Source organism: Rhinoderma darwinii, chromosome 5 (genome assembly GCF_050947455.1).
Source record: "Rhinoderma darwinii isolate aRhiDar2 chromosome 5, aRhiDar2.hap1, whole genome shotgun sequence".
In the NCBI taxonomy this organism is placed as follows: domain Eukaryota; kingdom Metazoa; phylum Chordata; class Amphibia; order Anura; family Rhinodermatidae; genus Rhinoderma; species Rhinoderma darwinii.
Genome location: NC_134691.1, coordinates 260,081,742 through 260,098,725, shown reverse-complemented (window position 1 = coordinate 260,098,725; position 16,984 = coordinate 260,081,742). Strand labels below are relative to the sequence as shown.

Below are 16,984 nucleotides of genomic sequence, written 5' to 3'. Positions count from 1 at the left end.
TTTGTAAAGTTCTTTTTAAACTACAGGCATTTTTGACACTTATTTATCAGGTTTTTTGCACGCCTTTGGCGTGTTCTTTTGCTGTTCAATCAGAACTCTCCTTCACTATAGAAATTAGGCTAGTTATTGGCGCATTTTTGGCGCATTTTACGTGCCAAAGAATTGACCTGACGCTCCTTTTTTTACGCGACACATTTTTAAACAAAACGTGTCATAGGCACGCTATACCATTGATGTCAATGGGACGGTTAAACCAAGAATTTTTGACACGTTTTTCGGTGTGACAAATGCACAAACAAAAGCACCAAGTGCCCACAATACATAATAATGATAAATGGGGTGGGGGGCACCAAAGTGCAATTCCGCATAGGGCACCCTGTAGCCTAAGGCCGGCCCTGAGTGTAGGTAAAATGTATCAGCCTGTAGTTCAGGCTGTTTAGCGCACAAATTATTGCCTAAATTGAGTAGAATTGTATCTACCTCTCGGCTGTAAGCAGGACTTGGTCTGTACAGGTTTCAGCATCTGCAAGTAAACTATGATGTTTCCATTCACCGACAGCAAAAAGAGATCTTGAAAACAGCACAGGATTAAAACACAAAGTATGTGAAAAATTTGCAACATACATTTGATTGATTTGTTTTTCCAATAAACCGGAAAACCAGACCTGGAAGCAACACAAATTTTCATGTGGACAAAGAAACAGACAAATAAGTGTACCAGAGACGAAGAAAATTCACAAGCCAAAGTTTCAGAAAAAGGTGCAATATATTGTAGTATATTTTTCTTTTGCAATGTATACCATTCAGACTTTTTTTTACACCAACATATCCACTTATTTTAGGGTCAGGCAACTTGTGGCTGAATAGCGGTCACTGACCTCTGAGTCCTATTTGGTCAGCGTGCTAATGTCACAGGTTATCTATCCCTGTGCTTGTTATAATCTAGCAACAATCTCTAAAAAAAAAATGGCAATTACATTCTTTATTGGCATTGTGATGATCCGCCCTGATCCATTCTGAGTTACTGCAGTGCCTATGCATGCAATGAAAAGTATTTTATTATATAAAGGAGAAAGAAGTAGATGAGTTTTAGGACAATTACATGTTGTGTGTGTGGGATTATATATAAACACTTGCATAGGTTTACATATAATCAGTTATATTAGAATTCTTTAATAATCCCAGGGTTTATAAAATTTTAGAAAACCGGCCCTTTAACATTGCTTAGATTTAGATTGCCTCTAAACACACACAAAAAAATACAGATATTACTGACAAACCCAAACCAATGCTGAAACTCTAAAAGCTGAAATTTTGTTGTATTTTAGACAAGGAAAAACAGAAGGAGCAAAACCAAACTGTAAACTTAACTAAAAATTACTTTCAAATGCCTTTATCAAAGTTTATGATTGGTAATTTTGTCAGTGTATTGAGTGGCCCATCAGAGTCTCCTGGTTGTGCTGATCTTGCATGGAGAAATCCAAAGCCAAGCACTGGCGAGACACAGTCCCTAGCAACACACCAGAACCCACTGTGATCATGTTGAACACTCTTAAATAAGCCATTCCTTTTTACTTTCGTCAATGGTCTCCGTAAAGTTGGGGTCATTGTTTATAATAGCTGCATCAGCGCTGTCAGCAGATTCGGCTCCCTTGGCTTCATTTGTATGGTAGGTTCCCTTGTGGCGGAACATATAGCGTATCAGAAACACCAAGGTGCAAAGAATGGTAAAGATCACCACTGCTATGATACCTGAAAGAAAAGAAGGACAATCATGAATATATAGAGCTAATATTTTGGAGCAAATTATAAAATGACATGTGACATAATACTACATTACTATAACAATACTACGTTACGATAATAATACTACATTTCTAGAATACTACATTATTATAATAATACTACATAAGTATAACAATACCACATTACTATAATAATACTACATTACTATAAACAATACTGCTAGGTTTAAACTTAACGGAAATTGCGAGTTCTCTCCATGTGCTTATTTTAATAATCCAGTTTTCGAGTTTAAGTGTCGCTAAATGCAGTCCGGCGGCTCAGTTGGCAGCATTTGGAGACACACGAATGTCAAGTTTAGGCAGCCACTTTTTAGATAATGCCACAGAGCCCTCTATAGATAATGCCACAGTGCCCTCTGTAGATACTGCCACACACACCTCTTGTATATAGTGCCACACACCCCACCCCCCAGTAGCCCATTGGGGCTCCCTCTAGGAGTGGAATCCCCAGCCAGAGCGTTGCCGATGCTTAGGCCGGGGATTCCTCTGCTGGAATAGACAGTGAGGTCAGGGGATCCTCCTTGACCGCAATGTGATGTCAGGGGCAACCCCAAAGCCGGTGTCCCAGAACAGAGCACTAGTATAGGTTCTGCTCTGGAACTCCGGGGAAGCCACTGACATCAGTGTCCATATATGGACAGTGATGTCAGGGGCTTGCCCAGAGCTTGAGTCCCAGAGCAGAGCCGCTTCTAGAACTCTGCCTGGGATTCCAGCTCTGCTCCTGACATCACTGTCCATATATGGACAGAGATGTCAGGGGCAACCCCAGAGCTGGAGTCCCGGGCAGAGTGCTAGTAGTGCTCTTCCTGGGACTCCAGCTCTGCTCCTGACATCACTGTCCATATATGCACAGTGATGTCAGGGACAACCCCAGAGCTGGAGTACCGGGCAGAGCGCTCTGCTCTGGGACTCCGGGACTCTGGGGAATCCCCGGACATCACTGTCCATATATGTTAGGCTGTTCAAAAAAAATAGCAGTGACAGAATTTTCCTTTAAAAACGCAAAAATGTAACAAAAATATTTCAGATTTCTCTTTACTGAACTAATGTTTAGTGGCATAACCCTTGTTTCTGAAAACTGCGCGGGACTCCCGCATATATGGACAGTGATGTCAGGGGATTCCACAGAGTCCCGGAGCAGAGCCTTTACTAGCTCTCTGCCCGGGACCCTGGCTCTGGGGATGCCCCAGACATCACTGCCCATATATGGACAGTGATGTCAGGGGATTCCACAGTGTCCCGGAGCAGAGCCTATACTAGTGCTCTGTGTCCCGCGGGCCACAGATTACAGCCTCAGGTGCCGCATGCGGGCCGCGTGTTTGAAACCCCTGGTCTAAAGGATGGTTCTGAGTTTGACGAATGATAGGAGAACACTACCTACCTCAATACTTAGTGTATACTGTAAAAATTGTTGGAGGAGGGAGGAATACTTTGTGAAACACGCGTCGAGGCGGCTGGTTCACTTTTACATTAAGGCCACATTCACACGAACGTGTTTTTGCGGCCGCAATTCCCCAAAAAATCCACGGGAGAATTGCGGCCCCATTAATTTCTATGGGGCCATGCACACGGCCGTAGTTTTTGCGGTCTTTGCACGGCCCGGGAACCCGCACCGCAGAAAGAACGGGCATGTCCTATTACGGCCGTCTTCTGCGGTCCGGGCTCATTGAAAAAAATGACGGTGGCCATGTGCATGTCCTACGATTTGCGGGCGGCCCGCGGCTGACAGTCCGCAGCCGGCCGACCCGAAAATCACGGCCGTGCACACGGCTACGATCGTGTGCATGAGGCCTAAGACTCTTAACCAGGTATGCTCTTATAATCCCATTCTAAACATTTATATTATTCACTTTGTTTTCATAAACTTCTTCAAGTATTACTACACTACATAGTGCAAACAAAGTAATTATTTTGTTTCAAATCACAATTTATTTATTAACTATATGTTATATCACTTGTATGACTATACAAGGTTTTTCCTTGGCTATTCTACTATAACATCCATATATTTGCATATGTTTGCGTAGAGTCTTTTACCACTGTACATTTACCAGCTTCATGTTGTTTCCATTTTTATATATTTTTCATTGTTATTTTTGTTTTTAATATATAATAATAAAAGTATATTTTATATCCACATCATTGTCTTTCTGGTTTATAGTACTCTGTTAAGGTCGATTGTAAGTCCTTATTTCTAGTGAAGGGTAATATTAATGCTACAACATATAAGACATTTTAGACAATTCAACTTTGTGGCAATGGTTTAGGGAAGACCATTTCATGTTCAAGAATGGAAAAAGGCATGCATGCCCATAAAAACATGGTTTGATAAATTTGGTGTGGAAGAACTCAAAGGGCCTGCACCGAACCCTAACCTCAACCCCATCCCATCTTTGGAATGATTTGGAACCCCGATTGCAAGCCAGACCTTCTCGTCTACCATCAGTGCCTGACCTCACATATGATTTTTTTTTTGCCCTTTACTGGTACACAATTCCCACAGACACACTTCAAAATCTTGTGGAAAGCCTTCCCAGAAGACTGGAGGCATAGCTACAACTGGGAGGCCTTGCTCCATATAAACACCCATGATTTTGGAATAGCATGTCCAACATGCTCATATAGGTCTGATAGTCAGGTGTTCACATACTTTTGGCCAGTGTGTGCGTGCGGGTGTATATATATATATATATATATATATATATATATATATATATAAAATCTATCTATGGCACAGTTTATAATGTAATTGCTGCAAGGGGTAACATAGGAAGCCTGCTATGCTTTGATACAGGGCAGTACTTCATACTTCCAGATGATGTCACTGTTTTATCGGCATAAAGAAACAGTAACAGTTACTCTGCAAAAGTGTATTTTTGTGTTTTCATTTTGTAGGCTTGATTACACATTGTTAACTATTTTAAACCCCCCCCCCCCTTTGGATTGTAAACACTTATTTACGGTGAAAATACAAGTAGTTACCCACTTAGAAAAAGCCCTTGATCAAATATTGTGTTTTGAACGGAAGATCTCCCTCTCTCTATACAATGAACGTGGGAGACCTATCACTTTACTGCTCCGGTAGTAAATCTAAAGGCCCACATCTGTCTGTCAGTCAACACATCTATCCATCGATAACCTAATTAATTTAACTTACCTCCAATAATAGCAGAATTCCTGTTGACTCCATCTGTAATGGCTTGTCCTTCATTATTCGGGAAATTAGCAGTTTCTGTTATGAACAAAATATGAATACAGTACTTAAGAAGGGCCAATATTGACTCAATTCTAAGCAAATAGTTAGCTGCAAGTTATAATTTAATTGCCAAATACTTAACGGGGCATTGCCATCTTACAAATGTATAGCATAGGATATTTCCATAATGTCTTAGAGGTGTGGGCCCCAACTAGGGCTCAAGCAAATTCAATAGAAGTGGTTGCAGTTCTGGTCTCTGTTCAAATCATATGTATATCGCCATAGGCAAGCATCTTAACTAGTTATACCAGTGAAAATGATGAATTTTGTTGCATGTAATACCTGTTGCAGAAAAGTAGTAGGAACTATTATATAAAAATATTTTTGTGTAGAGTTAAAACAATAAGGGTGCAGTCACAAGCGGCAGATGTTGTTGCAGAAATTTCTGCGACTGAAGATCAGTTCCATTCATGTAGAAATCCATGCACCTGTTGCAGAAACAATATCATTCAAATGAATAGAACAGATTTTCAGTGGCTAAAATTATGGCAACAAAATCTGCTGCGTGTGACTGGACCCTAACCATACGTGATATTCACAAGGAACCTGAAAACTGAGATGTGCGGTTGGAAACCCCATACCATAGAGCAGCTTTATCTATCCCTCCTTCTCTGTCACTTTGTATGGAACATGGTGGTCACTGGTCTTTTTCCTTCCCTGACTCACAAATGTTATTATAGGCAGGAATTTACCATATCAGGTCACATAAAAAACAAACAACCTAAAAGTTGTCGTGAAAGTCTGAATATAAAATCAAGCAACTGGCTGAAATGTACAGCACCACTGGTTTTCCTCTGCAGTAGATTTTACAAATGACTTAGTGTTTTCATATATTTCAGGATAATGAACAAGAAATAGTCCCAGATGTACACCGTAGCTTACTGTTGCCAAATAATAATAATACTACTGATGATTCATCCTGAATCTTGCTTGTCCCTGCATCACCATCATATAACTAACCTATTACATTTTCCCATCATTATAAACAGTATAACATCAGTCAAAAACATTTTTTTTAAGAATTTTTCCTACCTTCACAGTCTGTTTTTTTTTTTTACCCCAGATCCCTTTTTTTTTTTTTTCAGGTAAGACTCATTCATAGAAATTTTTTGTAGCTTTTAGCCATGTAGAGAACCTTCTACGCAGAATTTAGAGCAAGTTCCTTCTTAAATGGGTGCTGGAGCATTGGGAGCACACACATTTCTGGATGCTCTAAGGGTAAGGCCACATGCTGCGTCGTTGACGCGGTTTTGTTGCGTTTGAAAACCGCATGCGGTCAACTGCATGCGTTTTTTGTCTCTGTAATGCTGCAGTTCTGTTTTTAAAGGAAATAATTGATGGACATAGTTTTCACCGGTGTTGAAGTTTGTTAGATGCTTCCTGTATATAGTTCATTACAAGGCATTGCAGAACTGTTAGCAAAAAAGCAAGCAGTTCAGCAACAACATTGGCAGCGCGGTCATTAACTGCATGCGGTCAGACATTATGAAGATGCAGTTAAAGAGGCTCTGTCACCACATTATAAGTCCCCTATCTCCTACATAAGGAGATGGATGCTATAATGTAGGTGACAGTAATGCTTTTTATTTAAAAAAAAAACTATCTGTTTTCACCACTTTATTAGCGATTTTAGATTTATGCTAATGAGTTGCTTAATGCCCAAGTGGGCGTGTTTTTACTTTAGACCAAGTCATTTAGTCAGCGCATAGGGATCCTTTTAGATCACTATGTGCTGTCTTATACTAACACATTAACGATACTGAAGTGTTTAGACAGTGAATAGACATTCCACAGGATGTCTATTCACAATCTCTGCACTTCGTTACTATTTCTGTGGTAGTTACAGCAGAGCAAAGCGTAATCTCGTTGTAACCTGTCATCTACAGCGTAATCTCGCGGGATTATGCTTGCTCTGCTGTAACTACCCCAGAAACGGTAACGAAGTGCAGAGATTGTGAATAGACATCCCGTGGAATGTCTATTCACTGTCTAAACACTTCAGTATCGTTAATGTGTTAGTATAAGACAGCACATAGTGATCTAAAAGGATCCCTATGCGCTGACTAAATAAATGGAGAGGTGTGCATGACACTGATTGATCAGCGTCATACACTCCTATGTACAATGCCCACTTGGTCTAAAGTAAAAACACGCCCACTTGGGCATTAAGCAACTCATTCGAATAAATCTAAAATCGCTAATAAAGTGGTGAAAACAGATCGTTTTTTTAAATAAAAACCACTGCTGTCATCTACATTATAGCGCCAATCTCCTTATGTAGGAGATAGGGCACTTATAATTTGGTGACAGAGCCTCTTTAACTGCACAAAAAACACATTGTAATATAATAGTAGCAGTATGTCCATAACAAAAATGTCACCATTGACTTCTATTGAAAAATGACATGCTGCAGTTTAAAAACGCAACATAAACGAAACGTGGCCGCACCGTGTGGCCTTACCCTAAGGCCTGATTTACACGAGCGTGTGTGTTTTGCGCACGCAAAAAAATGCAGCATTTTGCGTTCGCAAAAGGCACTTGACAGCTCCGTGTGTCATCAGTGTATGATGCGCGGCTGCGTGATTTTCGCGCAGCTGCCATCATAGAGATGAGGCTAGTCGACGTCAGTCACTGTCCAGGGTGCTGAAAGAGTTAACTGATCGGCAGTAGCTCTTTCAGCACCCTCGACAGTGAATTCCGATCACAATATACAGCAACCTGTGAATAAAAAAAAGACGTACATACTTACCAAGAACTTCCTGCTTCCTCCAGTCCGGTCTCCCGGCCGTTGCCTTGGTGACGCGTCCCTCTCTTGACATCCGGCCCCACCTCCCTGGATGACACGGCAGTCCATGTGACCGCTGCAGCCTGTGATTGGCTGCATCCTGTGCTTGGCCTGTGATTGGCTGCAGCTGTCACTTGGACTGAATCGTCATCCCGGGAGGTCAGACTGGAGGAAGAAGCCGGGAGTTATCGGTAAGTCAGAACTTCTTTTTTTTTTACACGTTCATGTATATTGTGATCGGAAGTCACTGTCCAGGGTGCTGAACCAGTTTAACTCTTTCAGCACCCTGGATAGTGACTGTCTCCTGCCGGGTTCGGTCAAAACGAGTTCGGCCGAACCCGGTGAAGTTCGGGTCGCTCATCTCTAAGACACTCCGTTTGGATGTTTGTAAACAGAAAAGCACGTGGTGCTTTTCTGTTTACATTCAGAGTTTGACAGCTCTTGCGCGAATCACGCAGTTCGCACGGAAGTGCTTCCGTGCGACCTTCGTGGTTTTCACGCACCCATTGACTTCAATGGGTGCGTGATGCGCGAAAAACGCTGAATTTTAGAACATGTCGTGAGTTTTTTTCAGCGCACTCACGCTGAGCAAAACTCACGGACTGTCTGCATGCCCCCATAGACTTGTATAGGTCCGTGCGACCCGCGTGAAAAGCACGCGAGTCGCACGGACGTATATCACGTTCGTGTAAATGAGGCCTAAGAGTGGATATCAGAACCTCCAATAGAGCATGATGGTCAGGATTTGAAACCAGAAACTCCTGTCCCAGACAGTAGTTCTTCTCACTGAACTAATGGAGTGCTGCTGGACAGCTCCACTGCTGAATCTGTTGTCTAGCTTATGTTTACTTTTGACTCTCTTCCTTACCTTGATATACCTTTATCTCTAGTAGCAAAAAAAGTAAATGCCATGTGACTTTATGGCACGCATGTCAAGATAGGTGTGGTTGTGTCTGGGAATTTGCATATGAAGCAAGAAAGATTTCAGGGAGCCAATTGATTCTGTAGAGCAAATTATAATATTTGCAAATAGTAACCATTAACGCTCCAGTCCACTCTCCTATGTTTATAGTGGTGACATCCTCTACGAATGTGCGATTACTTCTAAGGTTTACTTATTTACTCATGCTAGCGCTCAGCGTACTAATTTTATAGTTGTTGTGAAGGGTTGACAAACACACTCTGGGGACAATGTAACTTCTGTATCTAATTAACTAAATGCCTAAAACATTTGTACTGTGGAAATAACATATGCAGTCAGATGTTCTGGTAAACATCAAGCTTCATGGGGCATGCAACCAGCAACTGAGTTACCCTGCTGTTTGCTTGACTTGTGGGAAAAGGATCCATCAATTTTCTTTGGTGTATTTACTAGTTAAATGAAGAAACCATTTGAATAGGAGTAAGAAAAAAAAAGTTGTTGGGAAAAAAATGCATTATGATGAATGATATAGTTGTATATTGATATCATACAGCAGTGGTCTCCAACTAGTGGCTCTGTAGCTTCATCTGTCTTCATTCCCTGACAGCCAGTGGCATAGGTTGGAAACCATTGAGTACAGTTCAAAAAAACTTCTATGGACTGAGATGTTAGGAAGGAACAATTAAATTTTACTATAAAGAAGTGCCATAGACTACCTAGAGAATTCATTTTACAGTGGGAAATCACATTTGTACTGTAATTTAATTAAAGTACATGGATGTATTTAAATGAATGATAACCAACATTGAGTGTCAGTAAAGAAATGCCTTGGAAGAAACAGAAGGTTTTCAAATCACCAATATGTTGAATCCGGATGCCGCAATAACACAGGGCTGGCTATTTTGCCAGTGCATCTTGTGACAGTGCTGTTCCCATTAGACAACAGTTATTTTATGGAAATTCAATTTTGTATGATTAAAGCGGATTAGGCTATCCTATGTAAAAAAACACTGAAAAAAGGCCGTATTTACAAATGAACACAGACAGGTCACTTGCACCCCATTATTCATTTATTTTCATTTAGGCACTTTACTCATTACTGCCCCCTATATTTCACTTATATTATTATCACTTGCCCATACACTATTCATTTATTATTTTTTACTACACATTTTATGCACCACACGCCACTCCCCTCAAGACTAGTGGGAGTGGCTATTATTATTTAAATGCACCTGTTCACTCTCCTTCATCAGCGTTTCTGACCTGTCTGTGTCCATTTGTAAGTACAGCCTTTTTTCTGTGTTTTTGTGTATATATGTCCCCTTGTTTTTATCTGTTCGGTTTGTATCAGGAACATTTAGTTCCAGTTAGGGAGTTAGGGACTCGCAAGTCTGGGGATCCTTGTCGTGGATTGCGAGCTTGCGTCCTTTTGGCCAAAATGATTACTAATACCCCAGGTATTTTTCATGCTTACTTTATTTGCTTCTTTTGGACACAGCCGGGTCTTTGATGCTGGGAGAGTATGGTGTGTTGTCGTTTGGCTTAGCAAGCAGGGTAGCCCGCTATATGCATTATCAAGGCGTCACAAATAGGCTTTTACCTGGCTATACACATTGCGCCTCATGACTTACACACTATCCCTCCATGTTTCACTCACTTGCACCCCATTATTTATTTATTTTCATTTAGGCACTTTACTCATTACTGCCCCCTATATTTCACTTATATTATTATCACTTACACATACACTATTCATTTATTATTTTTACTACACATTTTATGCACCACATGCCACTCCCCTCAAGACTAGTGGGAGTGGTTATTATTATCTAAATGCACCTGTTCACTCTCCTTCATCAGCGTTTCTGACCTGTCTGTGAACATTTGTAAGTACAGCCTTTTTTCAGTGTTTTTGTGTATATATGTCCCCTTGTTTTTATCTATCCTATGTAAAAGTAGCATATTACAGCTATAGCTCCGTACTGCGAGTAACCAAAACTGCAGAAATGTGGTGACTGATATGGTGCTGTGTTGACACAGCATCCTGTCAATCACCAGTCTGAAGGAGCTCTACCCTCATGAATACAGCGGACTCACAACTATCAGTCCGCTGTATTCTTTCAATGCTCCTGTTAGCCAAGTGGCACAAAATTTCTTTGTGCTATTTTGGCTAATAGCGGTACGCACCTGTAGATGTAATATGCTGCCCTTACATAGAGCAGCATATTCAGCTGACAGATCCACTTAAATTCCTGTATATCATTATCTTTCCAAAATAACTATAGTTTATGTTTCTATACAGTGAAGAATGTAAGCATTTCAAATATGTGATTCAGTCAGGGGCATGTTCTGGGGTGTACCCCACCCCCTCCTTGCCCTGGTACTTACAATTAGGCCCCCCAGTTGTCAGATCATGAGATTAATTCATGAAGAGAAGGGGCTTAGGGTATGTTCACACGGCCTATTTTCAGACGTAGTTCGGGCGTTTTATGCCTCGAATTACACCTGAAAAGACGGCTCCATTACGTCTGCAAACATCTGCCCATAGCTTGCAATGGGTTTTACGATGTTCTGTTCAGATGAGGTGTAATTTTACGCGTCACTGTCAAAAGACGGCGCGTAAGAATACGCCCGCGTCAAAGAAGTGCATGTCACTTCTTGGAACGTTTTTGGAGCCGTTTTTCATTGACTCCATTGAAAAACAGCTCCAATAACGTCCGTAAAAGACGCAGTGAAAAACGCAAGTACTTGCATAAACGTCTGAAACTCAGGAGCTGTTTTCGCATGAAAACAGCTCCGTAATTTCAGACATATTTTGCTACTGCGTGTGAACATAGCCTTATGTATTCATCAAAGATCTCATTCTAAAATGTATCATGTGTGATTCACCTTCTTGTGACTTTCAATATCTTCCCTAACCCAACTCTGCTTATTTTATGTACCCTTCCCCCTCCCCTTTTTCCCCTTGTCAAAAACTACAATTAAAGTATTTACAAAAAAATTGGGTATTGACGCTAGGGCGATTTGGCTCTACCATGTCATCTCTATCCATGGACACAATAGCAATGCAGTGGGGATAAATTCAGAAGTTGGTAAATTAAGGCTCTAATCACATAAATCAGAGGCTCTGTTCGCAAATGAGGGGATACTGAAAGATAATAGACAAAGCTAAGGATGTAAATATAAGAATAATGAATAAATAAAACAGCTATTTTGGAAAATAAATGGGTTTTAATGCATGAAAGATGGTGAAGGTTTGGAATTGTTCACAAACTATGTTAAGTGATATGACCTTTTTTTAAATTCTACTTTAAAGTATAGTTTCCAGAAGAAATGTATAAAAAGCAATTTAGTGTATATTAAACATGTGGAATCTTTTTGTAACAATTTATTATCTGGAAACATGATCGCTTGAAGTTATAGGCCTAAAGCCTGAGGTTGCATTAGCAGAGAACATTCTGACCACAAAAGGTCTACCCCTGATATCTGTCAGGTGCGATGTTGTCATGGAGACATAATGGGCCTCATTCATCACAACGGTCTCACAGAAAAATCACAGCGCAGCTTAAGAAATGCAAACTGAGCGCTGGTTGCTATGGGCAACAAGGCCAGTTTTACTGTTAGTTTTGATAAATGAGGGGTTGCTACCAGACCGGTTAACCACTGGCCCAGCTGGTATTTACACGGCGAGGCTGGTGCAAGTAATACTTTTTACCATCAATAGCAAGTGCCTGTATTTTTGCATTAGACAGTGCATGTGCAGAAATACTCCTTTCTAATTGGATTTGATACTCCTCCATTTCCAGGCCGCTAAGCAACATTCTTCAACTGGGCATGTGCACACTGTCAAGAGAGGAGGTCTGAGGTCGAGGATACGGACTGAGTTACAGTGAGACATTGTCTGCCTGAGGCTTAGTGACGTATCCACACCCACTTTCACCCGTGTAAGGGTGTATTTACACGCCAGATTTGTCTATAATCATAGGAGCACAGGGGATCTAAGTAATAAGCTAAGCAACCCACTGTATTGACTTTGAACAACTATGAGAATAATCACAGGTATCTGCCCTATCGTATTGATTAATCACTCCCACTCATGAATGGAGCAATTTCCTATATGAGGGGGGATTTCTGTAAATGTAATTTAGGTTCACCAAAGGTTTGGACAATTCTGATCACTTCCTACTCATGGATGAAGTTTCCCATGTAAACATCACGCACAGATACATCTATCCACAGGAAACAGCAGCAATGGAGTGCAATACTAGTGGTGTATTTTGGCCATGAGGATGGAAGTATCTCAAAGTACAATTTCTGGAACTAAACCACAGTCGCACGGAGTTGGTAGCGTAGTTTGTCTGCCCGACCTTTCTTTCTTTCTTTCTTTCTTTCTTTCTTTTCCTCCCTCCCTTATGCACATTGGCAATGCCCAGTAATGGAGGTGATAAAGGGCATACTTTCTGAAATCGGCAGGTGCAGCTGTTTAACAAAAACAACTTATAGAGCACAACAGCGAGCAATCCAGGTAGCGGTCAGTAATGTGTAAATGGCGGCTTACAGTCCGCAGTGCTCTGGCAGGTAGCATTATGTATTATTTCTCAAGGCTGTAATATGAATTATCTGGGCCTCATATATACCCTAGACTATCTCCCTTCTTCCATCTGATAACAGTTATGTCAATTTGGTCAGCAACCGAGGGATGAATTTTGTAGGAGGAGAGGGTCACAAGATCATTATGAAATATAAAGATATAAGGATAGTAAAAAAATCTGATCGGTTGCCGTGGGCAACTACTCCACTTTCCTACGCACCACTTTTGATATATCTTCCCCACTGTCTGTAAAATCATAAAATCAGTTTCATATTACGCATGAGAACTAAGGCAGCTGTGCGGTAGTGTGTTTGTCATAATCTTTAAATCGTAAATGACTACTGTTTCTTTATATGTATTCTCAAAAAATCCTACTTGGCAAAACAGAATGAAACACAACACTACTGTCAGCGATGAAGAGGTTAAATATTATCTTAATCCCTTAGAATAAAAGAGTTTACGGAGAATTCTTAGAAAACCCAATTGAATAGGACATCTTGCACAACATGGGCTATCAATGAAATATACCCAAATTGCCTTTGATTCTCTCTGCATCCTCCATAATCAATGCGTGCTTTGGACTATTCTTCAACTGAGACTGTCCTGTCCTCCCCATTGCAGAATGAGTGTCTATTAATCTGTTTATCTGCCTCTGCTGCTGATGCTTTACAACGCTGCTATACATGTAATACAAGTCGTGTGGGTCCTTCCATAATCAATGAAGATTAGACTTTGAATTAATGCTCAAGCATTTAAAATTGTCTGATATGGCCATCAAATCTGGTTATGCATTCAGCGCTACTAGATTCAGCGGAACCTGTAGACACAAAATTATCTCCAGTAAGATACTGGGACAGCACTCCATGGACATTGTAAGATTTACTAGAGATAGCCAAGTGCTGTTAAACTAAAGGGCCTTTTAGGGTGCGTTCACCTATATCCGTTGCAACAGCATCAGTTTTTTTGTCTCTCAAGCGATTAAAACGGATGCAAAAATTTATCAGTTGCCATCAGGCTTTTTCACAATTTTTACTACAGAACCATCAGTTGTCATTGGTTGTCATTAGTGGTCATCAGTTTTTATCATCCATTTTTAACATCAGTTTTTACCATAAAGGTCCACCAAAAAGGTAGCCTAGGGTTTGAAAATGTGTCGTCTCGGTCAGTTTTTGACGCCCGTTTTGCATCTGTTTTACATCCGTTCCGTGTCCGTGTTTCTGCCAAATGTTTAAAAACAGGTGAATTTCATGTGTAGATAATGCCACAATGCCCTCTGAATTTAGTGCCACAGACCCCTTTAGATAATGATGCAGTGCCCTCTGTAGATAATCCCACAGTACACCCTGTAGATAATACCGCAACGCCCTCTGTATATAGTGCCCCACACCCCCTTTAGATAATGATGCAGCGCCCTCTGTAGATAATGCCACAGTACCCCCTGTAGATAGCGCCACCCGCACCCCCCTGTAGATAGTGCCACCCACTGCGCCTCCTGGAGGAGCCCCTAACGTCAATGTCCATATATGGAAAGGGACGTCAGGTGCTCAAGAATCCCCAGCTAGAGTGTCTGCAATGCTCTGGCCTAGGATTCCCTCTAGGAGAAGCCCCTCCCACCACAGTCCATATATGGACAGTGACGTCAGGAGTTATCGCTAGGAGCGGAATCTCCAGCCACAGTGTTGCCGACGCTCTGGCCGGGGAGCAGGAGTGGAATTTAGTGCCCCCAATGCCCCCCTGAAGATGGCACCCCACCCCGTATATAGCACTATCCCTTTGGGATCGGAATCCCCGGTCATAGCATTGCCGACGCTGTGGCCGGGGATTCCCTCCAGGAGGAGACCTGAGGCTACAGTCCACATATGGACAAAGATTTCAGCGGCTACTCCCTGAGCGGAATCCCCGGCCACATCTTTGCCGATGCTGTGTCCAGGGATTCCCTCTAGGAGGAGCCCCTGACGTCATGGGAATCTCCGGCCACTGTGTTGCCGACACTGTGGCAGGGGATTCTGCTTAGGGAGTAGGCCCTGACGTCACTGTTCATATATGGACAGGGATTTCAGGGGCTCCACCTGGAGCAGAAACCATGGCAATGCTATGACCGCGGTTTCCGCTCCTACAGGGCACTATCTACAGGGGGGGGGGGGGGGGGTCACTAAATTCCACTCCTGCTCACATCTACATTCCCGCTGGGGGCTGCCGGAACGTGGATGCGGCAGCATCCGGCAATCATCCTGCTACAGTTAATTAAGATAGGATACGGTGCCAGATCTCCCTCGGAGCCGGACCCAAAAACGCTGCAGGTAACGTTTTTGGATCTGGCTCCTGCACAGGTACAGCGCCGTATGGCGCCATAACTGATGTCCCCTGTGCGAGGACAGATCCCATAGAAAGCTATGGGATCCGTTCCAGCAACAGTTTCCCTCCGGATATATGTGAATGGCCCCTTACACGGGCCAATGATTGAACAAATAAACGTTCATATGAACGCTCCTTCCCGAGCATTGCCCTGTGTAAACAGGGAAACGTTCCTCAGCTGATCTGCTCATTTACGCGGCGAATAAAATGATCGCTAGTTGGCAGCACATCTTCCTGTATAAACAGGGAGAAGTGCTGCCGACATGATGGAAATGTATGGGGACGAACGATTGTAGAATGCATAATTTCATGTCAGCCTTGCATTTTATACGATCCAAGGTAATGATAACCAATGCTTCTGGAAAGTAATTTTAGTTTTTGTTTTCAAACTATTTCTATAAACATATTCCTTAACCCCTTGCCTCTTTAGCCACTTTTGACCTTCCTGACGGAGCCTCATTTTTCAAATCTGATATGTTTCACTTTATGTGGTAATAACTTCGGAATGCTTTTACCTATCCAAGCGATTCTGAGATTGTTTTCTCGTGACACATTGGACTTTATGTTACTGGCAAAATTTGCTCGATACATTCAGTATTTAATTGTAGAAAACACCAAAAGTTTAGCGAAAAATAGCAAAAATTTGCATTTTTATAAATTTAAATGTATCTGCTAATGTAGTTGCTAATTAACATCCCCCATATGTCTACTTTAGATTGGCATCGTTTTTTGAACATCCTTTAATTTTTCTAGGACGTTACAAGGCTTAGAACTTTAGCTGCAATTTCTCACATTTTCAGGAAAATTTCAAAAGGCTATATTTTCAGGGGCCAGTTTAGTTGTGAAGTGGTTTTGAAGACCTTGTATTTTAGAATAATATAAATAAATACCCAATAAGTCACCCCATTTTAAAAACTGAACCCCTCAAAGTATTCAAAACAGCCTTTAGAAAGCTTCTTAACCCTTTAGACATTTCACAGGAATTAAAGCAAAGTAGAGGTGAAATTTACAAATTTAATTTTATTTGCAGAAATTAATTTTTTTATCCATTTTTTTGAACACAGAAGGTTTTACAAGAGAAACGCAACTCAATAGTTATTGCCCAGTTTCTGCGGTTTTTAGAAATATCCCACATGTGGCCCTAGTGTGGTAATGTACTGAAGCACTGGCCTCAGAAGCAAAGGAGCACCTAGTGAATTTTGCGGCCTCCTTTTTATGAGAATATATTTTAGGCATCATGTCAGGTTTGAAGAGGTCTTGTGATGCC

The 16,984-nt window shown here is 41.4% G+C and overlaps 1 protein-coding gene across 1 annotated transcript in view; it reads right to left on the bottom strand.

Annotated features, from left to right (window-relative positions):
- Nucleotides 1–747: 747 nt before the first annotated feature.
- The window catches only part of CNTNAP2 (contactin associated protein 2), a 1,694,842-nt gene continuing 1,678,605 nt past the window's right edge, over nucleotides 748–16,984 (bottom strand). Inside the window, exons 23-24 of the mRNA XM_075827067.1 lie at nucleotides 4,963–5,037; nucleotides 748–1,752 (exon numbers count right to left, since the gene is read on the bottom strand). Coding sequence (XP_075683182.1) covers nucleotides 1,553–1,752; nucleotides 4,963–5,037 — 275 coding nt within the window. The 3' untranslated portion in view covers nucleotides 748–1,552. The remainder of the gene's footprint in view (nucleotides 1,753–4,962; nucleotides 5,038–16,984) is intronic.